The sequence below is a fragment of the Canis lupus genome, chromosome 25, assembly GCF_048164855.1.
Source record: "Canis lupus baileyi chromosome 25, mCanLup2.hap1, whole genome shotgun sequence".
Lineage (NCBI taxonomy): Eukaryota > Metazoa > Chordata > Mammalia > Carnivora > Canidae > Canis > Canis lupus.
In genome coordinates, this window is record NC_132862.1 from 40893360 (window position 1) to 40921220 (window position 27861).

Consider the following 27861-nt stretch of genomic DNA (forward strand, 5'->3'; position numbering starts at 1 on the left):
CATCATGTTTTTCACTCATCAGATTCACAGATTTTCATCAGATAGTATCAAGTGCTAACAGAAATGTGGAAAACAGGAACTTTTGAATATTGCCAGAGAGATGAAGAACCAGGCCAGGCATTTTGAAAATCTATTTGACTCTTGTCAAACAGGATGCACATTTTTTACACCACAGTACCAAGAAAGAAGCAAAAGGCCGTTGCCTGAAAGAAAATACTAAGTGTACTCAAATGTCCTCTACAGGAGACCAAATGAACAAAACATGCCACGTTTATTTAACAGAACACAGTGATAATAAGTACATCCATACATACCAACATAGATAGAACTGCATGATATAATAAGTGAAAATAAAGAGTACAGATTGATGATATTTAGGTACATTTTAAAAAACACTGAAGCAATACCATGGTCTTATGATCCTAGGTAAATCATCAAGAACGGATGAAAATACATATAGACGCACCATGGTAGTGGCCTCTGCAGAGTACAAGAGGGGCATAGCACTGTGGGAACTAGTTAAAGGAACTTCACTTACATCTCAACATGTTACTTCTTTTAAGTAAAAAAATGTTTTTAAAAGGAAGAAGGGGAAGTAATTATTTCTGGATGGTGAGAATTCTTCAAGTTCTCACTTGTGGAGTCCTCGCTCTAGTGCTCAACCACGTGCTCTCTTCCAGCACTGGCAGGCAAAGAGCAGGGATGGACACACAGGTTAACTTTACACATGACTGACAAGCTGTCCAAAATAATTTTGACTATATGTGATTTTGGCCTTAACTGACATGCTTTAGTATTAATACTCTTGTAAGGTGAGACTCACAGCATTCATCAGCATGATAACTTAAAAGCCAACTACATGGAAAACACTCCTTTAGATGAGGATTTTTGAGGGGCCAACCTTGTGTACGAAATTCAGTTAACCAAAATCCCTTTTCTCCAGTGCCACCTGGTGGAAAAAAGAGGCAACTGTACCTACCACACAAACCCACAGTTGAGGAGTGAGGTTATCAGAACAAGGTTCTTTCCAAGGAAGCATCCCCCCCTTCCTTCTGAGGTTACCATGTAGTACATCAGTAACCACCTACTGACTTTAGAACCTTCCCCAAACTAAACTCTTCAGCCTATAAATCAGATGAGAAAGACCTGCTCTTTTATCTTCTTTTGATCAGAGATTCCTTCTTTAATGTTTCTTAGTTATGCTTTCCATTCTTCCTCACCAGACCAACCTGCAACCATAATATCCATTCATCCACATTTCAAACCCTCTACAGTAAAAAATTTCAACAGTTGATTTCTATATTAAAAATTTTAGTGTCATTTTGCTTTATATAAAACTGAGGATGGTTAAGAATTTTTAATTTAAAGGACTTCTAAAATACAATATGTTCTCACTATAAATATTCAATGAGAATTATAAATAGTACCTTCTTTTCCTTCTTTTAAAGCACTGGGTGATATAGTAAAAAACATACAGCATCTTACCAAGAGCCAATAGAATAGATTTTTCAGATATTAAAGTATCAACATAAAGAAAACGAAAAAACATAGTTATGAGGTCGTGAATCCCTCAATTTGCAATACTGATTTCCTCAATTCATTTACAATCCAGAGACATAACTGAACAGGGCAGTAAAATTACTTTGGAAAATGCCAACTGTACTCAAGACAAAATAAGTCAATCCTAAGTGGTTTCCCATTAGTGTTCTCTGTGGCCATGATTCCATTCAACCTTTATAACTGCTGTAATTGCTTTTTAACTGTTTCCAAGTCAGCACTAGCAGAGGATGGAAATAAAGCCAAAGGCACTCCCTCAAAAGTTCAAAATTGCTAGATTTGGATGTCAATTTACATTTTAGTGAGTGTCGGTCACTCCGTTCAGATGATCCTGTAGGTACATACAAACACACTGAACTGTTGGCTTCACTTCTCTTCCTTCCTCAAAGTTTATGATAAAGAGACTAATCCCTGTATTGGGACTAACCAACATAAATTCGGATTTGTTCAGAGTTGTGGGTAAGGAACACTTAAGGTCAGTTAGAAAATAATTAAACAGGCTTTTCATGTAAGCGCCGTGACTAACAACTAAGACACTGGCGACTAATCCTGGTGCAGCACTGTCTGAATTAGATTCAGGGGCACACGTTTTTCCTAAAGGAAATATCTCTGCTAGAGAAGTTTCTAGAGAGTTGCTTGGAGCTCCTTGGGAACACTGTTCATTTTGACCCGCTTCTCGCAGGATCAGTTGACAGAGAATATCGAAAAAGTCTTTTCCACGCATTTTCACCTACAAGAGAAGAAATTAAAATAAAGTGACATTAACGATTGCCTTAAAACATAAACATAAAACACAAGTGATTGGATTTTTCGAATATGTCAATGTAGGGATGACATAAGCAGATAGAATTCTGTTTCTGTTAATTGATCAGCAGTAAAAGCCTCTACCGTATTTCTGGAGTGATGGAAGCACATTGGGGAACAAAGAAGAGTAAGACAAAATTTCTAATTCTTTCCTTCAAAGCACTTACAATCTAGTTAGGGCAATTTACAAGTAAAAAAGAAGCCCATAAGAGCGTTAACTATGAAACTACATCTAGAGCAATCAGTTTGGTTAGAGCAACCACCAACAAGGATAAAAAATCTTGCCTTTACTGAGCTAATAGCCTTTACAAGAAAATTATGAAAATAAAAAATAGGGGGGAAAATCCCCAATAATGCAATCCAAAAGCAGAACACTCCAACGAAATGCAAGTGTGGTGATGAGGTCACTTACAGAGTGAAAGATGAGAGAGGAGAGGCCTGAAGATTTCGAGTTTTGAACCGTTTTGCCTCCCACTCTCCTTGAGCAGCATCGCACTAGCTCTCCTGCCTACCACTACCACTGCTAAAGTTACTGCTTCAGATTCAAAGGCTTTTCTTCAAGAATCACCTAATAACACACGTACTTTAAATACAGTATTGGCAATGACTGCCAACTTAAGAGTAAACAAGACAGCTTAAAAAGGAAAAATGAACACACTGTGCAGAGTTGTTTTATGAACCAGACAACTTTCAAACTGCTTAGCTAAGATTTAGAGACATCCCATTTACAAAAGAAACCCAATTTTACCTACTCTGATGTTGGCAAGTTCATCCACGGAGCAACTCACCCCGGGCTACGCACCTGGTCTAAGGTCTCTCCTCCAGGTGGTGTGAATACAGGGCATTCTTCCCCAGCTGCTTTGGCCATTGCCCTTAGCTCACTTAGGGCCTTGCCTTCCGCAACCCCATATTTCTGGAAGGGTCAAATAGACAAAAGTGCCTCAAATGAATTTGTAATAAGACAACTGAGTACATGCTTGTGGCAAAACTGGAGCACTCTGGCAAGACGCTTGGTTTCCTTCCACTCACTTTATTTTTAAACTGATAATGAGAACATACTCCGTAGAGGCTGCAAACCCTAGAAAATTCAGTTAACATCTTACATTGTACACTGTGTCCAGACAGGTTCTATGGAACATACTCAAGTAGATGGTGGGTAGAGCTTTACTGGACAAATACAGAGATTTGCACAGACTGCAGGGCCACAGACTAATATGTGAAGCACACCAAGTCAGCCACCTCACATTCATACATACTGTCTCACTGATCCTAATAACAGCACTGTGAGATGGGTATTTTCATCTCTATATCTATAAATGGGAAAGCAGAGTTTCAGAGGTTAAGCAACTAGCCTGTATTCCCAAAATCAGCAAAGTTGAAATTCAAACCCATATATGTGTGTTTTCAAAGCTCATTAGCTCTTTAGATTCATAAAGACTGAGCCATAGCAAAGGACACAGAAGTCACAAAAGAAATACAAATGACCAAAAAAAACACAAGATATCTACCTCACTAAGAATCCATAAAAGTGAAAATTAAGATGGCACCTTGCAGGTGCTATTAAACTAGAGGACCAAGAAGACTACCAACAGCTAGAGTTTACATGAGAAAAACTTTCTCCTATCTTATTCGTGGAAGTATAAACTGGCACAACTTTTCTGAAAGGAAATTTAGCAATATACAAGGCTTTAAAAAAAGTATATATTCACCAATTCCACTTCTAGGAAACGTATTAGGTGTGTGTATAAAGAATTGATTACAAAGAGGTTTATTTTAACATTATTTACATTAGTAGAAAATCTAGTCACAACCTAGGTATCCACCAGTAGTAGCTATGTAATATCCATGTATTGGAATAATACAGTCACTAAGTGATCATATCCATGTACATTTATTAGCACTGAAAAACAGAGGAAAAAGCTAGTTAAAAAACAACACATATAGAGGTGCCTGGGTGGCTTAGTCAGTTGAGTGTCTGACTCTTGGTTTCACTCAAATCATGATCTTGGGGTCATGAGATTAAGCTCTGTGTTGGGCTCCACACTCAGTGGGAGGGAGGGGGTCTATTTGAGATTCTTTTTCCCTCTGCCACTCCCCCCACTTGTGCTTGCTCCCTCTCACTCTTTCTAAAACACATAAGTAAACCTTAAAAAAAAAAAAAAAAAAAAAACACATAGAGGTACATTTAGAAAAATGTGAACACAATCAGATAGACTGATAGACTAACAGATGAACATGAAAAGAAGTCAAGAGAACACATACCAAAATGTTCACAGTATTTGTGCATGGTAGACATTTTAACTGTATTTTTCCCCAAACTGTTCTTACTTTTAATTCCTTACAATGATAACAGATTACTTGCATAATAAAATATTTAGAGATGTATCATTGCTTATGGCTTACACTGATGATGCCCCAAAATTCTACCACCACCAGACAGAAGTCCAACAACTAAATGTTATTTTTTTCTAAGACCATATGCACATTTGTCAGATGCTCTTCCAATTCTCAAGTTCAAAGTCTTTCATCCTCATAACTGAAACAACCTCTATCATAAAGGAGAATGTTAAAAATAACTTGGTTTGTTTTCTCAGGAATGGAGACATCCATTCATTAAATATTCCAAATGCTATGCTGAAACACATCCGGCAATGAGGCCAGTGCAGAGAAGAGACCAGGAGTCTGCAGCTCTCCATCCTTACTGAGACTGCAGTGTGGTGGGGTACTACCCTAGAACAGTAGGGGAAGAATGTCGTAATGGAAAGAACTACTGGACACAGACACACACAGCAGAGATGGCTAATCTGCATTTGCGGGGCTGCAGAAGCCAAAGCCCTGGGGTTGGAATGGAAGCCAGCCAGGTTTGGAGAGTATGTATTCCAGGTAGAGTGGAGCATGGATTCAGAAGTTCAGTGAGGCAAGAGCACAAGGTGTTTGGGCAACACTGAGAAGATCCATGAGAGGCCTATCACCAGTGGTCCAATCTGAGCTGTGCCATGTACTGGCCTTAGGACTCTGGGCATGGACTTGACCTCGGTGTGCCTTGCTTTCTACAACTGTAAAAACAGAGGTTTCTAAATCTTCACAACATCAGCATGCTGTGAAGATTAACAAACCCGCAGGGTTTGGAGCAGGGCCAGAGGGTGGGGAGCACTTGTACAAATGCTGGCTAATATTATTAAGGCTGGGCATCAAGCACAGGAGAGAGGAAGGAGGCAGAAGGCAGATGGAGGCAACAGATCATATCCTACAGCTGATAAACCAAGCTGGAGCTTGGACGGGCTCCTGAAGGTAGAACAGAAACAGTGAACTGTTTTACATAGGTACGTAGCAACCACGTTTTCCAAAGAGTACTCTGGCAGCAGCATGAAGATGAGATTAGAAAAGCAAGTACCAGTCCAAAGACAGGAGAATCACTGTTCCCGGTGATCTAGGTGACAGAGAACACCAGATGCAGTTTAGGATGGCAGCAGTGGGTTGGCAGAGGGACAAGGGTTCAGGAACTACTACACAACAGCAAAAGTGACAAGATGGTAGGAGGCAAGGAAGTCAAGAATGGGTGGTTTGAGGAATTGGGTAAAGCAGGAGCCAGTTCCAGGAAAGGGGGGTGTTCCACTGAGCTGGAAGTAGCTGTGGGGCACACATGCAGAAATAAAAAGTAGGTAGTTTGATATCTGAGCAAGAGATCCAAGCTAAAATATATATAAATATATGGAAATCAATTGAAATCACAGGAGAGGATGCTACTGAGGGAGAGAGAGCAGAGTGAGAACAGCCAGCCCATTCAATGACAATGCTCTCTCCCTACTTTGTGAGGACAGGCCTCATTCAGCGCCCCACCACTGAACTCACAATGCTTGTTTGGTTCAGAGGCACAGAGTGAGTCTTTCCAAGCAGGATCTCTGAGGAACTCTAGCATATATTTTGGACAAGAATAGAGAACACATGCAAATCCTGAAAAGCAATTCTTTAAAGATGCCCTAGCCATTCGATACTTCCATTCAGGTACAGAAGAAATCATAGGGCTGCCAGGGACATTAGCCCGCTTACAGGCCTGCATTGCAGAGCAAAACTACTGCTCTAGGAGGAGGTCTGGGATCAAATCTCAGATCTGAAATTGAGGTATGGCTTTAGCTAAATCACTATTTCAGCAAGATTCATTTCTGGTACATAAGAGAGTCTACTAAAGCTTGAAATCAGGAAGTAGGAAATGGAGGCTGAGAAGAGAACTTTGTACTTTTACCTCAAACTCTTCTCTACTAGTTCTTAATGAACAGATCTTGCTTTTATAATTTAGGATGCCTACCTCACACACATTTAATAATTAAATAAGATACTATCTATGAGCATATGTAACAGCCAATCTCACATAGCAGGTTCTTAACATGTTAGCTGATTCCACATCCCTATCAAGAATGCATCAGATAAACTGAGGTGGTTTACTCATAATTTTTGGTGAAGAATATGTGTAAGTTATTACTTACTCTTTCTCGAAGTCTTGGATCATACTTTACTGTCAAATCTTTGCAAACTTTGCTTTTCTCCAAAATCCCACGCACAGTCTGAAAAATGGAAAGACAAGTTTCTTTTCACAAAACAATAGTCATTCTGGCCAAAATGTCAAAATACATCATAGTAAAATTTAAAAGAACTAGGAATAATTTTCCTTTGTGAAAGTTGCCTCTCTTCTGTGCTTTTCACCCTTTGTCTCTTCAAACGGATTTGAGTATTTCCTTCTAAGGAAATACTGTCTTCTAGTTCAGATGTCAGCAAACTGCAGCCCATATTCAGACCATGGCTTGTTGTAAATGAAGATCTATTAGAACACAGCCACTTATGTATTGTTTGTGGCTGCTTTCATGGTACAACAGCAGAGTTGAACAATTGTGATGGAGACCATGTAACCCATAAAACTTAAAATATGTACTATCTGGTCCTTTACAGAAAAGGTTCCAATTCATTAATTCTCCATTCAGGTGCAGCAATTTAAATTGCTGTTAAACCCATCTACTGAGTCTTAATTTCAGTTATGTTTTCATCAGTTCTAGAATCCGAGTTTGGTTCTTGTACGTCACTTCCAGTTCTCTACTGAAATTTTCAATGTCATTTTTTAATCTATGCACTCAATAGTTATTTTATTTTATTTTTTAAAGATTTCATTAATTTACTCATGAGAGACACAGGCAGAGAGAGAAGCAGGCTCCCTGTGGAGCCGAATGCAGGACTGATTCCTAGGACCCCGGGATCACGACCTGAGCTGAAGGCAGATGCTCAATCATTGAACCACCCAGGTGCCCTTCAATGGTTATTTTAAAGTCCATGTCTGGTGACCAGTTATCAAAGAACTCCTACAGCTGTTCTGTTGTCTTTTATTTAGGCTCATTTTTGTTCATGTTCCCTTCTCTCCTGGTGTGACTGACAACAGACACTGTATTTGCAAAAACATAGAGATAATTTAAGTCCACAATTTGCCTTGTTTTTTAATCCCTTCCAAACAAATTAATTATCATCATCATTATGGCTGTCTGCTGTCAATGTTTGTTCACATTGATCTTTACTTTCACCACTGTGTGTGCTCACCAATCTTTTCTGAAACCAGAGCTCCCTTCTAGTTATTATTCTCCCTCTTCAATTACCCTTTCAAAGTTTCTTTATAACCTGTTCATCCGAAATAGGTCTTCATCTACACTCTAGAAAATGTTTTGCTGGGTATAAAATTCTAGGTTAGTCTCTATTATCACTCGGTACATTAAAAATCTATATATATTACTGATACTGAAAAGTTTGTTGATAGTCCATTAGTGGATGATGTTTGTCCTTATTCTTTGGAGTTTTGCAATTTTGTTATTTTAAGTGTAGATATGGGTTTCTTTTTATTTATTCTGACTGGGATTTATCACCCATTCCAGATCTGATAATATGATCTTCCAACAGTTCTGTAAAATCAACTATGACTTCTTTGATCCCTTTCTCATTCTGAGGACAATAGACCTTATCATGTTCTTCATTTCTTTTAAACTCTCATATTTTTAATCTGTTTATTACATTGTGCTATATGAGGTAAAGGCCAAAATTCCATATTTTTCCATATGGGTAGTCCATTATTTCAGCACCTTTCATTGAAAAGAGTACCTTTCAAGTACTGGATTACTTCATACCTTTGTCAAAACCCAATCGATAAAAAAAGATTTGGACTCTCAGGGAAGATGGCAAAGTAGGAGGAACCTAAGTTTACCCCCTCCCAGGGATATATTAGGCAACATTCACATCAGTGTAAGTAACCCTGAAAATGACCCAAAGACTGACAGAACAAATTCCACAACTAAAGGTAGAGGAAGTGGCCACACTGAAGACAGTAGGAGAGGCAGAGACGTGATGGGGACCTAAATAGACCTACAGGCTATGTGCAGAAGGGAAGGAACCAAAGGCCTGGAGAAGGAAGAGAAACAGACCCTCACATAGGGAAGCCTGCGTGGGGAAGACAAATCCCCCCATAACATTTGGCTTTGAAAACCAGAGAGTCCAAATTTTTTGAGTTCTTACTATCAGCGGGACTTAAAACCTGGAATTTAAAAAAACAATAGGCTTGGCTCTGGGAGAGCCTGGAGGGCAAGAGAAAGCTGAGTCCAAGTCCTCTAAGAAACAGCACAACAACTGCTCAACAAGATACGGCACAGAAGCAGCAGTTTGAAAAATGCCTGGGGGGACTCTTGCGTGGCTCAGTGGTTGAGCGTCTGCCTTTGTCTGGGGATCCCGGATCCAGGATCTAGTCCTGCGTCCGGTTCCCCCACGGGAAGCCTGCTTCTCCCTCTGCCTCTCTGTTTCTCATGAATAAATTAATAAAACCTTTTTTTAAAAATTCCTGGGGCATACAGGAGGGAGAGTTATTCACTCATCTCAGAGCAAGTCCAGAGGGGCAGCAGTCACAGGAGACTCCTCTAGGAACAAGGGAGCTGACACGTATCATTTCCCTCCCCTGCCCCACAGCATAAACACATGGCTGCCTATAGGAACCAGTGAGAAAAAAAAAAAAAAAAAGGAACCAGTGAGGCAGACATTCACTACCTAACTTGTTAATAATGCCACCCTGCCCTCCAGCACCTCGTGGACCATCCCCTCCACTACACTAGCCTTAGCCCATACACGGTGGTGTCACAGGCCTGGCCATGTGCAAGTAGCCCCTACAGTGGCCGGTACCACTCCAAAGTGACTCTTGCCCTAGGAGAGGAAAAAATAACCCCACACAGGAGTCAGATTGCGGTCCCAGCAGTGGGCTGAAGAGAGACAACTGGTCTGACTGCAGGCCCTGCCCATCAGTGAAAACTTCTTGGAGGACAACACAGGGCAACTGCCCTGCAGTTTAGTGCTGTCTCAGCAAATGCCAGTTCAGACTCACCTCTAGCCCATGGTAGCCCCAGAAGGGCCCCCTAACATCACAGGGACCAAACCCCGCCCACAACAAAGAGAACCTCTGTACACAATTAGACCGAAAGCAAAGTGGCTCAGCCACAACAGCACACAGGAGACACCCCTGAAGCGCCAGGTTCCAATGAACAGGGCACACTGCACCGCAGGGCACTATAGGACTTCTTCATAAGGCCACTACTTTCAAGCGTAGGAGACATCACTGACTTTCCTAACACACAGAAACAGACACAGCGAGTTACAAAAATGAGGAGACAGGAATATGCCCCAAAATCACAGCAAGAAACCTAAGTGAAATGGAGAGAAGTAATATGTCTGATAGAGAATTTAGAGTAATGCTCAAATAGATACTCCCTGGAGTTGAGAAAAGAGTGGAGGACATCAGTGAGATCCTTAAACACCAAGATAAAAAAAGAATCAATCAGAAATGAAGAACCCACAAAATGAACTACTGGGGACTCATCAAGATAAAAAGCTTCTGCACAGCAAAGGAAACAATCAACAAAACTAAAAGGGAGCTTATGGAATGAGAGTAGATACTTGCAAGCGGCATATCTGATAAAGGATTAATGTCCAAAATCTACAAAAGAACTTTCATCAAACTCAACACCCAAAACACCACCCAGTTAAGACATGGGCAGAAGACATGAACACTTTTCCAAAAAAGACATCCAGATGGCAGACACATGAAAAGATACTCAACATCACTCATCATCAGGGAACTACAAATCAAAACCACATGGAAATAAATTAAAATGAAAACACAAGGGTCCAAGATTTTTCTTTGGGACACAGCAAAAGCTATTCTAAGAGGGAAGTTTATAGCAATACAGGCCTACCTCAAGAAGCAAAAAAATCTCAGATAAACACTCTAACTTACACCTAAAGGAACTTGAACAAAACCTAAAACCAGCAGAAGGAAGAAAATTATAATAAAGAGCAGAAATAAATGAAGTAGAAACTAAAAAAGAATAGAACAGATCAATGAAACCAAGAGCTGATTCTTTGAAAAGATCAATAAAACCTTTAGTCAGACTCCTTTAAAAATAATAAATAAAAAGAGGACTCAAAAAGACCAATGACAAAAACAACAAACCAATGGAAAAAATAATCTACAACAACAACAACAACCTGACCGTATTAGTATGGGTCTATTTCAGGTCCCTCAATTGAAACTCTTCATTTTCCTTTAAAGATCATTTTATTTATTTGAGGGAGAGTGAGAAAGAGAGAACACATGCACGTGAGCATGAGTATACATGAGTGGGAGAAGTGACAGAGGGAGAGAATCTCAAACAGATTTCCCTCAGTGTAGAGCCTGACAAGGGGCTCAATCCCATGACCCATAAGATTATGACCTGAGCCAAAATCATGAATCAGATACTTAACCAATTGTACCACTCAGGTGCCCCCATTTTTCCACTGTTAGTCTTCTTTCTTCCTTAATTTTGTAATTTGTTTCTATGACTTCATGTTCATTGAACTCTTCTTTATCAGTGTCTAATCTGCTGGTAATCCCCTCCTGTGAAATTTTCACTTCAGAATACTATATATATTTTTGATCTCAAGAAGATGAATTTGGTTCTTTTTATATCTTCTATTTCTTTCCTCATTTTGTTCCTTTGAGCACAGACCAGCCTCACTATTCAGGTGTGATCTAACAAAATCTCTCCAACTTGCATGGCAGGAACTCAAATCAGTCCCAACCTGTGTGAGCTCTTGAAACTGACTGGCTTCTGGCTCCTCTAGGGAGAGCAATTGTTCTTTCCCTAGCAGTTATGTTTTATATCTGGCTTCATGAATTTTCACCTACACTCTAGTCCACCAAAGATTTCAGGGGATCCCTATAGGTATTTCTAGAGTTCTTTCCCTGTGCAGCTCCCTCTTCCAGCACTCTGTCCCACAATCCTAACTTAATCTCCCCCAAATTCCAAGCATATCTCTTCAACTCACTGAGATGACTGGCTCTATTTGCTTCTCCAAGCAGCACTGGGAAATTGCTTCAGGTGGAACACCAGGGCAATCCAAGGGTTCACCTCATTTGGGGATCACAGGCCCACACTGTCTAAAGTCCAATGTCTGCAAACAGCTGTTTCACAAATTTTGCCCTGTTTCTCTAGTTGCTTATGCAGGGTGACTATATTCCAACCCTGTTATTCCCTCATGGGGAATTATTCCCTCCACTGAGTCTTTAGACATTTATTTGGTTCCTTTTTAATTCACTGGGGTCACTTTTATAGTAATCTGTTCCTTAAAGATATTCTAAACATGTCTTTTATTTCTTTACAGTTACATAGTTGTTTGCTTTTTTAACGGTGTCTGGATGCCAACATTTGATTTTTTTTTAATTTATTTATTTTTATTTATTTATGATAGTCACAGAGAGAGAGAGGCAGAGACATAGGCAGAGGGAGAAGCATGCTCCATGCACCGGAAGCCCGATGTGGGATTCGATCCCGGGTCTCCAGGATTGCGCCCTGGGCCAAAGGCAGGCACCAAACCACTGCGCCACCCAAGGATCCCTCGATGTTTTTTTGTAATGGGTTAAATTCCCCCATCTGGTGTTTCTGCTGACTCTTCCTCATTAACCTTATCTTTTTAAAGATATTTTGTTAGACATTTTCCCCAATCTACTTTAATTTAAAAATTACCAAAATAAAAGTACAAAGTAAGATGAAAAGAAAGTTCTGTTGGTGGAGGAAGAAGAGGATTGGGGATGGTACCTGCATGTGACTGAATTTCCTACAGACTCTGGAAGCAGTTTTCAAGGTAATAGCCATGGAGACTTTAACTCTAAAGGAAACCTTGACTTCAAACATACCTGCTTTGTCCTCATGAGGTCACTGGAGAAAACATGAGTAAACTTCACATTATTAAGAAATATGCCAGCAGCAGCAGCTTGTTTAAATCCAGTTTCTGAAAGGGGCTCATCTACTCCTTGTCCTATGGTAGTAAGAGAAGGAACAGTAACATTCAAATATAAATACAACACATGCAAATAAATCACATGTAAAAAAATATAAACAGAATTTATCTACATTTTATTAAAAGATTTCCTTGGGTACTTTTCTATATAACTTTTCAAGCAAGTAAGATTAAGCTATAATCCCATAAAGGCTCAGGTATTCAAATGTTTCCCAAAAGAATGTCTAATGGGAATTTGATGATGAGAATTCAGTTGTCTCCAGCTCTCCCCTCTCTCATGTCTGCTCACCATTTCATTAGCTGTATTTTATTAATGCTGGCTCTGATCTTAAGTTCTCAAACCAGGTGCTGCATTTCAAAGGTAGGATCCTCACCTAAAAAGTTTCCCTTCTTTATCTCCACTGCCCAAATGTGCAATATTGTATTATTTCCCCTCATCCTTGGTTCCTTTCATCCTTCCTTCCTTCTCTTTAAAAAACAAACAAACAAACAAACTTTGGAACCTTCATTTCAAGGTTAACATTTCTTAATGTTAAATAAACATTAAATAAACATTTAATGTCTGATTAAACATTCCAAAGGGTCCTCTTATTGCAAAAGAACTAAATGCATGTGTGTGTGTGTGTGTGTGTTGCTCACAAGGTCTAAGGAAAATCTCTAAGAGGAAAAGCAAAGCCACCAAAATACCCGGAGCTGAAACCTGAATATTAACACTAAAAAAATGGAGTTGCCAGGGTATCAGCACAAACGCGGGGTTGGGGGGGTGGGGGGGGGGGAGTCTAGCTGCATGGCACAGCAAGGTAGGTGGACTGAACTCACCACTCCCAGAAGCAAAAGATCCTCTAAGAAAGCTAGCGTAGTCTAAGGTCAGTAGTAAAATCAAATGCATATTCACTTCAGAGCAAATCTGACTAAATACATGCTAACAAGTTTCCATTCCAACGGGAATTTTTATTTTTATTTTTTATTTTTTTTTAGGACTTACAAATTTATATAGTCTTTCCTATGAAAGAACAAAAACAAAAAACCAAGGGGTAAGAGAAAACTTCTCCACAAAGGCCTGACGAGTCTTGGGAGATCTGAGAAAACATATGTTCTGCCTATAAGCTAACAAAGCAAAATAATGATCAGCGCTTTTCGTAGGTTTGAGTGGGAGGCCTCAGTTCAACAATATCCCCTCCTAACCGAGCACTCCACGGGGGTGCGATCCTTCAGGAGCCAAACAGCAGGAGCGCCTCGGGGCCCGACCTTGCCTTCAGAGCGCGCTGGAGCGCCGCACTGCCAAAGAGACAGTGCCATTCAGTGCTCGGTTTCCAGCACTTAAAAGGGCCATGTTTCCCTTTAAAAAAGATGCTGAGTCAGAAAGAAAAGAGAAAAGAAGAAAAGAAAGAAAAGAAAAGAAAAGAAAAGAAAAAAGAAAAGAGAAGAAAGGAAAAGAAATGAAAAGAAAAGAAAAGAAAAGAAGAAAAGAAAAGAAAAGAAAAGAGAGAAGAGAAGAGAAGAGAGAAGAAGAGAAGAGAAGAGAAGAGAAGAGAAGAGAAGAGAAGAGAAGAGAAGAGAAGAGAAGAGAAGAGAAAAAAGAGGAAGGAAGGAAGGAAGAAAGGAAGGAAGGAAGGAAGGAAGGAAGGAAGGAAGGAAGGAAGGAAGGAAGGAAGGAAGGAAAAGAAAGAAGAAAGAAAGAAAAAGGAAAGGAAAGGAAAGGAAAGGAAAGGAAAGGAAAGGAAAGGAAAGGAAAGGAAAGGAAAGGAAAGGAAAGGAAAGGAAAGGAAAAGGAAAAGGAAAAGGAAAAGGAAAAGGAAAAGGAAAAGGAAAGGAAAGGAAAGGAAAGGAAAGGAAGAAAGAAAAGGGGGAAAAAAGAGTTCTCTACTGCAGTAAAAATCTCTGAGTCACAGACAGCTGCTCCGAGGAGTCTGTGCCGGGGAAGTGCCAGCCCCCCAGCACAGACTCTACTTGGGCTCCTCGATCACACCTTTGCTGAGGTCTGTCATTTTGGGATATTTTACTTTTTTCTGGTCCAGCTCATTCTGAGCCCAAAGGAGTAGTTTCAGTAATTTTGCCAGCTTGGGTGTTGACTCACAATTTTCATAATCTAGGACAGCTTGGTTAACTTCACTCCATTTACACTCCATTAACAAGCACAAATAAGAGTTCAGTCAAAAACTTGACATACAAGAAAATAATCCACTGTGAATGAAAGGAGAAACAACAAATAACAGACTCAGAATCATTTATTTATTTATACTTCAGACACTGAAATCAGCAGATAGACTATAAACTGAATAAAACATAAAAACAGAATCACAAACGTAAGTAACAAGAAGCTATCAAGAACAACCAAAGAGCTTTCTAAAAGAACCAGACAGATCTTTTAATATTGAAAAATAGATTTGCTGAAGAGGGAAACAATCCTTCAGTGGATAAAGGGAGATCTAGTAACAGAAAGGCTTAATGAACTCAAAGACAGGGCTGAGGTATCATCCCACATGCAGCACAAAGGAGATGAAACACATCTCACATCTCTTAGAGACATGAAGGAGAGATTGGTATTCCTAACATACATCTGACTGGAACTCCAGAAAAAAGAAAATGGAAGAGAGAAAATATGAAGAGAAAATGGCTGAGAATTTTCCAGAAATGACAGAAGACATAAATCTACAGATAAAACACAAAGCAGAATAAATTGAAAGAAAAAAAATCCCTCCTAGATCTATTAAGGGAAACTACAGAATACCAAAATCAAACAAAAGATTTTTAAAAGCAGTTGCAGAGAGAGACAGATTGCTAAGCATGGAACATGATTTGGCTGACAGAAGACTTCTTAACAGGAGCAATGGCAGCCAAAAAAACAGCACAATAATATCTTCCAAGTGCTAAGAGAACTGTCAGTCTAAATTGTCTAGGCTAAAAATGGTTGAATAGAATAAAAATAGAATTGTCTGGAATAGAAACAATTAAAACTATCTTTACCACCAACCAATCTGCCCTAGGGGCCCTTTCAAAGAAAATATTTCAGGAATGAAGTTCTGAGATGCAAGAAATGAGGAAAGAAACTGGTAAATATAAATATAAATATATATACATGTATACCTAAACAATCCAAACAATCTAATAATCTAAATAATAAATCAAATAATAATGCCTATGTCATGTGGTTAAAAAAGGATAGGGCTAAGCTACTAAGCAATAGTCATGTAAGTTCTTTGTATTTTGGGGGGAACAGAGATATATATTGGTATTACACTTCATTAGACATGAATGGTAAAAATATAAAAGTAACCATTGAAAGAACAGAAAGAGTTTATCATTCCAAAGCCAGTAGGGAGGGGAAGGGAAGAAAGGAGGAGGAGGAGGAAAAAGGAGAATGAAGAGGAGGGAAAGGAAGGTGGGGGGAGGATGGAGAAGAACCAAAATCAGCCTCAAGCATTAACAAGGTAACTCTTAAGACATCAGCACACAAAAAGGCTGAAAGGAATGCAAGAGAAAAACATACACCAGGCAAATTCCAAACCCAAAACAGCTGGAGAAGCTATATTACACTCAAAAATGCAAGACTTTATGACAAAAGTCTTAGGATTGTGAGGATTACTATAATCAATGATCCAATTCACTAGGAAGACGGAACAATTTTTAAATTTGTATATATGCCTAATAAAACAGTCTCTAACTATAATAAGAGCAGACATAAAGTACAAATTGATAGGATGTCAGGCACTAAACGATAAATTGCCCATCACAGTGGGCAATTCCACTCTCACCCATTAACTGATATTTCAGTCATGCACACAAATTAGTAAATTTATAAAATTAACAAAACAGATTTGAACAGCAAAACAGAGGTCGATTATTTGACATATAACTCCAAACCCAACAATCATAAAACAGATTTTTCTTGAGCATACAATAGATTTATAAACACTGACCATATTTACAGATTTCAAAAAGGCATCATCAAATAAATCAGCTTGTTGGAATATAAAATATAAGTGGCAGTCAATCATAAATGATGAAGAACAAAAATGAAAAGCTCAGTCATTTGGAAATGTAAAAAACAGTTCTCAGTATTTCATGGATCACTGAAGAAATCATTAAGGGAAATGTAATAAGACACCTGGTGCTGAATACTTAACAAAATTACTGCCTATCAAAACTGTAGGTGCGCAACAAAAATGGTCCTTGGAAATATATAAGCCTTGAATGCTGTAACTTAAAGAACTAAGCATCTAACTGACAAAATCAGGAAAAAAAAAAAACAAAACAAAAATGAAAAGGAGACAGGTAAAAAAAAAAAAAAAGAAAAAAAGAAAAGGAGACAGGTGAGCAGTACTCAAGGACAGGGCGGTAAGGGACAGAAGTCCATAGGCTAATTTGGGTGGGGCGCATGTCACTGGAACACAAAGGTTCATTTACTCATCAGACTAGTTTTCAGAGGAGGGAATGGGTCACGCTGGGTCTGAAAATCACTTGCTGCGAACTCCAGATGTCCCTAACCAAAAGAAATAAAACTACGTTTTTATAATCACAGTGCAGAAATAGTGTGTCTGGCTGAGAGTTTACCCAAGATAGTCTTTAAAAGCTAGACTTACTGGATCAGAGGGAGATTAAAAGATCTGAATCCAAATTAGCAGAACAAGAGAGGAAGAATCTGTCCAGAATAAAATAACAATTCTGTGTGAGAAGAGGGATTCTTTTTAAACCTCTTCTTTGTTACTACTAAAAATAACTATCTTAGCAGAAAAATTCCATTAACACCAGCCAGCAAACTCCATGTTTCCAAATATGAAATCATTTTAAATCACAGCAGTTATATTTTAAGACCACTAGACCCAATATAACTGCTGAATCAGCTGACTGGGCCACTTTGAAGCTACCTATAAACATCTTGGGATCCTATTCTTTACATTCAGTTCACTAAGAAACTTATTCCCTCTTGGTTACCATCTGTTCTGATCATATTTCTAGGGGCTATGACACTTTAATTCTCTAACGCTATGCACAATACAGAGCTGCCCCCAGTCCACTCCTCTACCCCACCAAATCTGATTAACTCACATATCACATTAACACTGAAAGAGACAGCTAAAATAAAATATACTAACCTTGAATTATTTTCTCCTTGTTGAATCTTGTTTCTCCACTAAAAAAGTGGGGGGGGGGGGGAGAAAAACCTTTATTACCAAATTACGTCATTTTTGAAATGAGAAAAAAAAATCAATGAAAGGCAATGATACTCACAAAAATAGCATATAATCTTGTAGTGTACTTTATAATCTAACCCGCAAACATAAAACTTGTTCTGAAGTGATATTTGCAATCATCTACGCTAAGAATTCCATACTGCCCCAAATTAAAATGTACAAATCATGGATCAATCATAAATAAATTGTAAGTAAAAAATTCTATTAAAAATATAGAAAGACAATTTTTATTAAGTAATCTTGTTTAAGTGTGTTGACTAAAACTCTTTACAAGCAGCAGGAGCAAACCATGAGTCTGTCTGTTGCTGGATTGGAACAAGCAAGCCCAAGGGAACTTGAACACAGTGGGAAAGAAGTACAGGAACCTTCAGATGCCCTGGCTTCTCTTAGTTCCTAGATCTCAAGCTGTTCCTCTTCGTAATGCTGACAACTATCTTGCAGACCACGCTGAAAAACTGAGATTTGAGTACTGGGTTTTTATGAATTAAAAAACCAAACCAAACCAAACCAATTTTGAAGCAACCACAAGAGGGAACGGACTGGACATTTTATCACAAAATAACCATCAATTGAGGCTGGAGGGGAAAAACGTGGAGGGGGGATTGCTACCCAGACAAGAGCAGACAACAGGGTTTACCTGCAACAAAAACAACTGAATATATGAAAAGCTATCAAGAACTGAGTTGAAAATTCTTTGAGGCCTTTTATGCACTAAGTACAGTGCTAGTTACTGGAAACAGAGACACAAAGGACTGGTGGCAGCCCGGGAGAAAGGAGGTTGGCCTGTTCTGTGTGGACACTAGATACAGAATTGGAAATGGTAGGTAAAAATAGTAAATGGGTTTCTTCAGATCAGGTTGTTTCCTCATTTGGTATCAAATGTCCGCACTGATGTAGTTCTATGTCAATGAGAGGTGAAAATCCTTTCAAGTAAACTTCATTGCCATACAGAGGGCTGAGAACAAAACTGCTCTGGCTGTATACTTAGGAGCTCGGTTAAGCTTGGGTGCCTCTGTTCTTTGTCGGTAAAATGGAAACAATGATAGCCCTATTTAAACATGACTCTTGGGGTACCTGGGTGGCTCTATCAGGTAACCATCTGACTCGATTTCAGCTCAGGTCATGATCTCAGGGGCTCACTCAGGGGGTAGTCTGAGATTCTCTCTCCTTCAGTCCCTCCCCACCTGAGCCTGCACTCTAGATCTCTCTCTAAAAATAAATAAATCTTCAAACAGGACTTTTGGGGTAACTGAATAAATACAGGTAAGTAAAGTGTTCATCACAGGTAAAGTGTTCAAACACTGCTCAGCTTTTAGTAAGCACTCAATAGTTCTGTTTATAGGTCATTTTTGGACAGAGCTACACAATCAGATTCAACTTAATGCATTTTAAATCTTGTAAACATTGTGAAATAAACAACATAAACAAATAATATACCATAAAACCAATATTCAGGTAGCCACATCCAAGTTAACGGACCACCTCCAGCCTCCTAGACCTGGTCTCTTTCTGAACACAATGTCCTCCCACTCCTAATGGATCCACTACTTGGGTGTTATTTTTTAAAAGATTTTATTTATTTATTCATGAGACACACACACACACACACACACACACAGGCAGAGGGAGAAGGAGACTCCATGCAGGGAGCCCGATGTGGGACTCGATCCCCTTTCCCAGGATCACACCCTGGGCTGAAGGCGGCGCTACACTGCTGAGCCACCCAGGCTGCTCTACTTGGGTGTTTAGATGCCCATTTGCTTTGCCTTTTTTCATAGCTTTCCCACCCATGTATAGCATAGATTAGTTCCTCTGTTGAACTTTATAATGAATTGCTTCTTACCGTATGTAGTCATCTGTGTTCCTTCTGGTCTTTGCGAGATACATCAGTGTTGTTGAGGGTGGCATACTACTTACATTCTCATTATTGTGTAATATGCTTAACAGTTTACTACAATGTATTTATATGTTCTATTGTCGATATTTACATTGTTTCAAATTTAGAGCTAAGCTGCTGTGAAGATGTTTGTACAGAGTGCATCAGGTTCTCTAGGGCAGTGGTTCTCAAAGTGGCCTTTGAATCAGCATCACTGATTGATTTTGCCTGAGGACTTTTGGAAATGCAAATTCTCAGGCCTCACCTGAGATCCCTGAATCAGAAATTCAGAGGTTGGGGCTCAGTTAATCTGTGTCTTAATAAACCTACCAGGTGATTCTGATGCACATTCATGTGTGAGAACCCCTCGAGGGCTGGCAAATGACTCTTTTTGTAAATAGTCACACCTTCATAGTTCATATGTTGTTTATGGCTACTTTCACACTATAATAGTGGAATTGAGTGGTTCAGACAGAGTACATGGCTTGTAAACCCTAAACTGCTTTCTTTACTGAGCCACAGAGTATACAAACATCCAGCTTTATTAGATATTACCAAAGTGGTCATAGCAATTTACATTCCCCAGCAGCACCCCACATTCTCTCCCAACATTTAGTAACGTCAGAGCTTCCCATCTGTGCCAATTTGGCACTAGAACAGTTTGTCTCAATTTGATCCAAATTTGTATTTCTTTGATTACTGTGAAGGCTCATCACCCATACTCTGTTTGTTTTAAATAAAGAACTAGTTAAAAAACAACACAAAAGTCCTCACATGGAGTTGATTTACATAGATACAGAAAGAACTCCATCAGACCTTAGAGGAAATCACAAACCCAGGCCTCTGCCTGGGACCTTATCCCTTGTTTACAAAAATAGTTGTTTGCCAACCTCTGCCTGGAGCAGTGGTTCTCACACTTGAATTTGTGTCAGAATCCCCTGGAGGGCTTATTAAAACATAGACTGCTGGACTTGACCAATATGTTCTCATTCTTCAAGACCTAACACAGAGAACCACCTCCGGTGGGAGCTTTCCCTCCCCAGCACCATTCCCCACCTAACTATCCTATTTACACATCCTAATGCTATACTCCCATTTTACCCAGCACCACTATTATAAGTTACCACCTGTATGCTAAGTAACTTTTTTTTAGTTGTGTGTCTACCCTGGCTGCTACAGCTCCTTAAAGGCACAGCCAGAGGTTGCCTCGCCCTAACATGCTTGTTACCTGGAGAAAATCCCAGAAAATAAGAGAACATCAGTGTACATACTCTGCCGATGGAAGGCCATGGGGAAATACCTATCAAAATAACAAATCTATTTGCCCTTTGACCCAGCAATCCTATCACTGGAAATACTTGCATTCAGCCATATTTAAAACAATATCTGCTACAGTATCATTTCTAATAGCAAAAGATGGTAAATAACCTGTGTCCATTAATAGGGAACTAGTTACACTAACAAATAAATGGTGGTGTATCTACATAATGGAATACTATGTAACTGTGTCCCCCCAAAAGAGAGTGATTTGTGTAAAGATACAGAAAAATCTCCAAAATAAATTAAGGAGAAAAAGCAAGGTGCCGGATAATAATTTAAAACACCACCTTTTTAGAAAGGTGGGAAATAAAAAAAATAAAATTAAAAATAAAAATTAAAAAAAAAAGAAAGGTGGGAAATAAGAATAAACATTTGGACTTGCACAAAACAGAAATAAACAAAAAACAAAAAAACAAAAACAAAACAAAACAAAAAAACATAGGATACATACATGACAAATGAAATTTCTCAGACCTATTTACCACTGATTTGCCAGTATTATCACTGTTGTGGTTAATATTTTTAAAAATGTCTTATACTCCAAGATTTATTCAGAAGCATAGAAAACAGATGTGAAAGAGGATGTTAATCTCTACCAGTCAGACCGATAAAGCATCCAGGGCGACGATGAAGAAATTGTTCATTTCTAATACAGGAAATGGTTCCCAAACATTGGATTCATTTCCTGTCTCAGCCTCATATTCTTGCTGAGATCAAGAATAAAAGGACTGCTGTTAAACATAAGTAACGTCCTCTTTAGATAGCAGCTTTGTAGCCAATTCAATTTCCAGCAAAATTCAAAGAACCCTCCCTATGCCAAGTTTACTTTTATACAGGAACCTCAAAAGTGTTTTGCCTATTTTATGACAATCACAGCTCTCTTGCTCATTTTATAAATTTAAAATCACGGATGAGGAGAAATTTAATAATTTTGCCAGTCCAGGTTTTTACAAATCAGATAAATTCAGCAAAGATAACTTTTGGTATGCTTGCTAAAAAGATAGCTTACGATTTTAATTCAATCTCAATAGCTGATGTGATAAGATACAGAATAAAAGATTTTATCATCAAAATGTCATACTGTAAAAAAATGGAATCCCAGTAGTGGGATGGTTTTATAGCGGCACTGCCACACTATCCAACTATTTTTGGCAAAGGGAGAAAAAAAAATAGCTATGATATAATGAAGGATTTTATCAGCTATAAGTCAAGAGGGACTGCTGTTGGACATTAATTATTGTATTATTAAAAATCACTGGCATTCTACATTTTTTTTTGCCTTTAAATCCCTTTATAAATAATACAGAGCAGGAAACCTCAAAATAGAATTTTTTCGCCAAAATTTTCATAAATATTTAGTTTTACAGCTTTTATCAGCTTTATCCAGAGGTTTGTATAAATGCTTCAGGCAACTGTTTATAGTTTGTTTTGGGAGTGGGAAAGGAAAGTAGGTGGCTCAAATAGTTTTACTATTAATCTACTTCCCCTAACCAAAGTTTGACTTGTGATAGCGGCAGAGAAGGTGGAGAGAACTGAAAGGTCAGAGGAATATATTTTGAAGGAGTCAGGAATAACACTACTCATTTTCAAAATCTGTGGTGTGATCCACTTCCAAAACAGAACGCCCGACTCTGCAAGAATCCAAATGCTTATGCCAAGAAGTGAAGTCTTATGACCAGCCATTTATAGACCCTACAAATATCCATCTTTCATTCTGCAGGTTATTACACTATTTCTCACTTCTAAAGAGATTTTATCTTGTTAGCTCTAATTTATATTCTTGTCTTTAGAAGTCACTTATAAAGCTTAATTTCCCAATCATATCCTTTTAAAGAATTCAAATATAATTGAAGAGTACTATTTGCCACAAGACAGAGACAAATCATAGGAAATTAGTACAGTTTGGGGCATGTTTTCAAAATAAGTATGCTTTAGTATACATGGAAATGCAAAGCCCCACCTGATATTTAATCATGGATACAGCTTTATCCTAATTCCTCTCTACCAATTAATTCATTCAAAAATATGGAAGATTTTAAGGGCTTGTAACACAGAGACTTTAACTAGATATTGAGGGGGGGAAATGTAACACACCCAACTCATGATATGTTTTCATTTACATAGGACGTCTGTCCTAGGTGTAAACGTTCGTTCTTCCAATTCATCAACGGTAGTCTCAGAAAACAAATACCACAGCAGCATACCAATCCCCTATATTTTTATGAAAGTTTACAGGTGCCCTATTATTTATTGTGCTTGCTAAATGATCAGAACAATTACTGGCATTCAACAAAAAGTAACTGCCAACAGAGGTAGCGTAAGAAAAACAAATCAGTTTTGCTATCAATAACTTTACTAATTCATCATCTAAGTCATTAAAAGTAAATTTAATTTAGTTAGTAAATTTCTTTCTAAGTTTTAAAAGCTAGCTAAAAATGGAAGTGAAATGAGATGGTTTTGCAGGCAACGAATTGCAACACACACAAATAATATTTCAAGGGAACTGCGGCCTTTCGATGGGTTGTGTAGGTGATGGAAATGCTAATCTATATTGGGGTTTTCAACAATGCCGTGCTAGAAGTTCATAAGCAGTTACAGTTTAACAATATTAAAAGACTTGAAGTTTGAAATCTTCATATTCTATTTCAAAAATGATACATACCCACAAGCATGATGAAGGCAAACACACGTAGTAACAGCACAAGATTCATAAAGGATTTGGTCAAACCTAAATTGCATTTTACAAGCTTTCTTGCATTGTCTGAAGAGACACTTTTCGATAAAACTATGCATCTCTTTAAAAATACTGATCATGCCATCAGTTTCAAAGCATTTGACTATCTTAGCTATACAGAATCAAGTAACAGAAAAGGCCAGTGCTATTCCCAATATTATGCTAAATGACTGAATCTTGTGGATTTCATTGAAGTACATTTAACTATAGTGATTATTATTAATCAAGTTTGCAATCATTTCTTTTCCTGAAAGAATATTCTTAGCTTAGAGAACTCGGAAGGGGAAAGAGGGAGGACCCAGACAAAGCTAACCATAACCCAACCAATTATTTCAACACTTAAACTCCACTTTCCCACAAATAAAACAGAACAAAGCAAACTATTCTTATCACTCTTCCAATAATTATATTAGAAATAAAAAATAGCCACTAAAATGGCTAGTGATATTCAAGCAATCTACAAACACTAGGTTTTAACTCAATAAATAGGAGGCATAAGAGTACAGTGGTTGAGAGGATGGGCTACAGAGTCATGCTTCTTTGGTTGAAATCCCAGTACCCCCACCTAGCCATGTGACTTCAAGCAAGTTATATGCCCTCTGCATCTGTTTCCTCACCTGCTAATTGAGGAGCAGTCCTCACCTCACTGGATTGTTGTCAGAACCCAATAACAATAGTGCCTGGTACACGATAATTTACAGTGACTGATTTCTAAATTGATTCCCCATAGGACTTCTGTAAGGAATCAATTTTTTAAATTGAGCCCTTTTTAAGAAGGAGGGGATAAAATCCAAATTCATATTAAATACTGTCCATTAAGAATCTAAATAGGGGGGATCCCTGGGTGGCGCAGTGGTTTGGCGCCTGCCTTTGGCCCAGGGCATGATCCTGGAGACCCAGGATTGAATCCCACATCAGGCTACCAGTGCATGGAGCCTGCTTCTCCCTCTGCCTATGTCTCTGCTTGTCTCTCTCTCTCTCTGTGACTATCATAAATAAATAAAAATTAAAAAAAAAAAAAAAAGAATCTAAATAGGGGCAGCCCGGATGGTTCAGGAGTTTAGCACCACCTTCAGCCCAGGGCGTGATCCTGGAGACCCGGGATAGAGTCCCAAGACTACCTTCCTGCATGGGGCCTGCTTCTCCCTCTGCCTGTGTCTCTGCGCACCGCCCCCCCCCCCTTGAATAAATAAATAAAATCCTAAAAAAAAAAAAAAAAAAAGAATCTAAATAGACATCACCTTAAGTTTCAAAGGATGGTTTACCAGATTTCCTACAATTTCTCAGCTTCAATTACATGCCAAATACCGAGCTGCCTGAATCACGGCATCCAGAAAGTGTTCTAACACTGGAAAAATGAGAGCTCTTGTTCTTGCTCTACCAGTGAGCTACATGACCTTAAATTAAATACATCACAAAATGGTCATTAAAGTATCCTATAAAATGGAGGGGTGAGGAGAGAAGAGAGAGAGAAACCTGATTTCTGCTTTAGTCCTCAAAATCCTGTGGGTCCTAAACGGTTAATTCTGATGCTTCCCAAGATTATCCTCCTATAAAGTAAGAACTGGACAAAGAAAGATAGTTAAAGCCAGCTTGACCAGGTTAAGTCCTATTAGTATTCCCTGCGAGCTGCAGAAGTCAAAAATGGTATCTTATTTATCTGTTTAACCCAGTGCACTGGCAGGCAGTACCCATTCAAAATGCTGGCCTGAGGGGATCCCTGGGTGGCTCAGCGGTTTGGCACCTGCCTTCGGCACAGGGCGCGATCCTGGAGACCCTGGATCAAGTCCCACGTCAGCTCTCTGCATGGAGCCTGCTTCTCCCTCTGCCTGTGTCTCTGCCCCCCTCCCCTTCCTATGTCTATCATGAATAAATAAATCTTTTTAAAAAGTGCTGGCCTGATAACACTATACACACAAATTGCGGACCAGCTACATTTTTATTAGAGATGTCCTTAGAGAATTAGAAGTCATCCAACTCTTGGGATCTGTTTCTCCGCCTCCATTGCGCTATACACTCTGCCTTTGCCGCCTTTAATTCTCACAGCAGTCCAGTGAGGTAGGCACTATCGCCACCCCATTTTATAGATGGGGTAACTGAGGTCGTAAAGCTTGCGTCGGTTATGGGAAGCCCCGGTTTCGAGGCTCCTCCCAGCCAGAGCCGAACCCGGAGCGGGAGCCGGAGCCCGGATTCTAACCCAGGTCTATCTTGCTTGAAAAATCTGTGCTCTTAACCACCCTCAACTGCACTTTCCATTAACACTCGGCCAATAAGCGTAAAGAAGGAAAACGATAAGAGACATGCAGACATATCAGCCTTTAGTTCCACCGTGTAAAGTCATGATAAAAATGTGTTGGGGGTGATACAGTCACCAGGGCGGAGGCCCTCTTCCTCCGCCAGCAATGTAATCTCCGGAGGGAAGAAATAAATCTCAGACCTGTGCCTGCGGCTGGCTGCCTGGTAAACCGGGGAAGACAGCAGGAGCGGACAGCGGAAGGCGGCCGGCTCGGCTCGGCTCCGCACGCAAATATCGGCCTGGGACCAGCTACCCAGCAAGTTGTTTAGGATCCACGGGGGAGCACAGGGCGGCGCCCAGATTAGTCCAAAGAGGCCGCCTGTGGTCTTCAGCTTTAAGTCGCCCGCCCAGCGGCTGCGCACCTTGGCCATCTAGTCCTGCAGACCTCAGTGTGCCCATCTGTACTTAGGACCGGCCAGCCTCGCTCAGCGGTGCGGGGCGTGGGGGCAAGAGGGGTCCAACCTGGTCTTCCCGGGGGGACAGCACGCGGGGGGGGGGGTCCTAGCCGGCTCTCCCGGGAACAGGACGCGCGGGGGGGGGGGGGGTCCTAGCCGGCTCTCCCGGGAACAGGACGCGCGGGGGGGAGGGGGGGGTCCTAGCCGGCTCTCCCGGGAACAGCATGCGGGGGGGGGGTGTCCTAGCCGGCTCTCCCGGGAACAGGACGCGCGGGGGGGGGGGGGTCCTAGCCCGCTCTCCCGGGAACAGCATGCGGGGGGGGGGGTCCTAGCCGGCTCTCCCGGGAACAGCATGCGGCGGGGGGGGGGGGGGGGTCCTAGCCGCCTCTCCCGTGAACAGCATGCGGGGGGGGGGGGGTCCTAGCCGGCTCTCCCGGGAACAGGACGCGCGGGGGGGGGGTCCTAGCCGGCTCTCCCGTGAACAGCATGCGGGGGGGGGGTCCTAGCCGGCTCTCCCGTGAACAGCATGCGGGGGGGGGGTCCTAGCCGGCTCTCCCGGGAACAGGACGCGCGGGGGGGGGGGGTCCTAGCCGGCTCTCCCGGGAACAGCATGCGGGGGGGGGTGTCCTAGCCGGCTCTCCCGGGAACAGCATGCGGGGGGGGTGTCCTAGCCGGCTCTCCCGGGAACAGCATGCGGGGGGGGGGGTCCTAGCCGGCTCTCCCGGGAACAGCATGCGGCGGGGGGGGGGGGTCCTAGCCGGCCCTCCCGGGAACAGCACGCGCGGGGGGGGTGCAGGGGAGCGGGGTCAACGGCCTCTTCCCCCACTCTGCGGCAATACTCACTGCCGGACGACGGTCAGCGCGAAGCGCGTCATCCTCCTGGCGCCCAGACGCGGGAAGCGAGGCCCCAGACCCGCTCGCGTGCTCCGCACTCGCCCGCTGGCCGCTCCGCCGCACTGCGGGGCACCTCGCCCACACCACTTCCGCCAAGCCCCGCCGGCCGGCCGGCTCCATTGCCATAGGCCGAGGCGGCCGCCTACGTCATCGCCGGGAGGCCAATCAGAGCGGCGGGGGGCCGGCAGCTCGGCGGAGACTGGCGGGCGATGAGGCTCCGCCCAGCCGCGGCGCTTGCGCCCCTGAGCGCAGGCCCGTGATTGGCGCGCGGCAGGTGCGTGCGGGGCCCGCCCCGGAGGCCTCCCGGGAGGTGATTCCTGCCCGGGCAAGTTTGGATTTGGGAGATTCGGGGTGGAGCGGGTGAGCGGCGCGTGGGTTTGGGGTCGATTGCAGGTGAAGCTGTAACGCAGCTGGTAATCTTACCTCCAGGGTGTACGTGT

The 27861-nt window shown here is 41.0% G+C and overlaps 1 protein-coding gene across 2 annotated transcripts; it reads right to left on the minus strand.

Annotated features, from left to right (window-relative positions):
* Positions 1-252: 252 nt before the first annotated feature.
* TIGAR (TP53 induced glycolysis regulatory phosphatase) lies at positions 253-27792 on the minus strand. 2 transcript variants are annotated; one of them, XM_072799322.1, is made up of 6 exons: positions 27371-27792; positions 17808-17845; positions 12608-12729; positions 6846-6923; positions 3164-3274; positions 253-2287 (listed from the first exon to the last, which is right to left on the minus strand). In XM_072799322.1, the coding sequence occupies exons 1-6, from the start codon at positions 27400-27402 to the stop codon at positions 1856-1858; spliced, it is 813 nt and encodes a 270-aa protein (XP_072655423.1). In that variant the 5' UTR covers positions 27403-27792; the 3' UTR covers positions 253-1855. The 2 variants fall into 2 exon arrangements, with proteins under 2 accessions (XP_072655423.1, XP_072655422.1); XM_072799321.1 differs by lacking the exons at positions 17808-17845; positions 27371-27792 and adding an exon at positions 13086-13164.
* Between the last annotated feature and the right edge of the window lie 69 nt (positions 27793-27861).

What these genes read in the sequence shown, in the direction of transcription:
- TIGAR (XM_072799322.1), bottom strand. Translation starts at nt 27,402, where the DNA reads ATGACGCGCTTCGCGCTGACCGTCGTCCGGCA. An exon ending in CAAGGAGAAAATAATTCAAG is followed by an intron (nt 12,730 to 17,807) that starts GTTAGTATATTT and finishes TTACTACCATAG; the next exon opens with GACAAGGAGTAGATGAGCCC. An exon ending in GAGGAGAGACCTTAGACCAG is followed by an intron (nt 2,288 to 3,163) that starts GTGCGTAGCCCG and finishes CTTCTCTTGTAG; the next exon opens with GTGAAAATGCGTGGAAAAGA.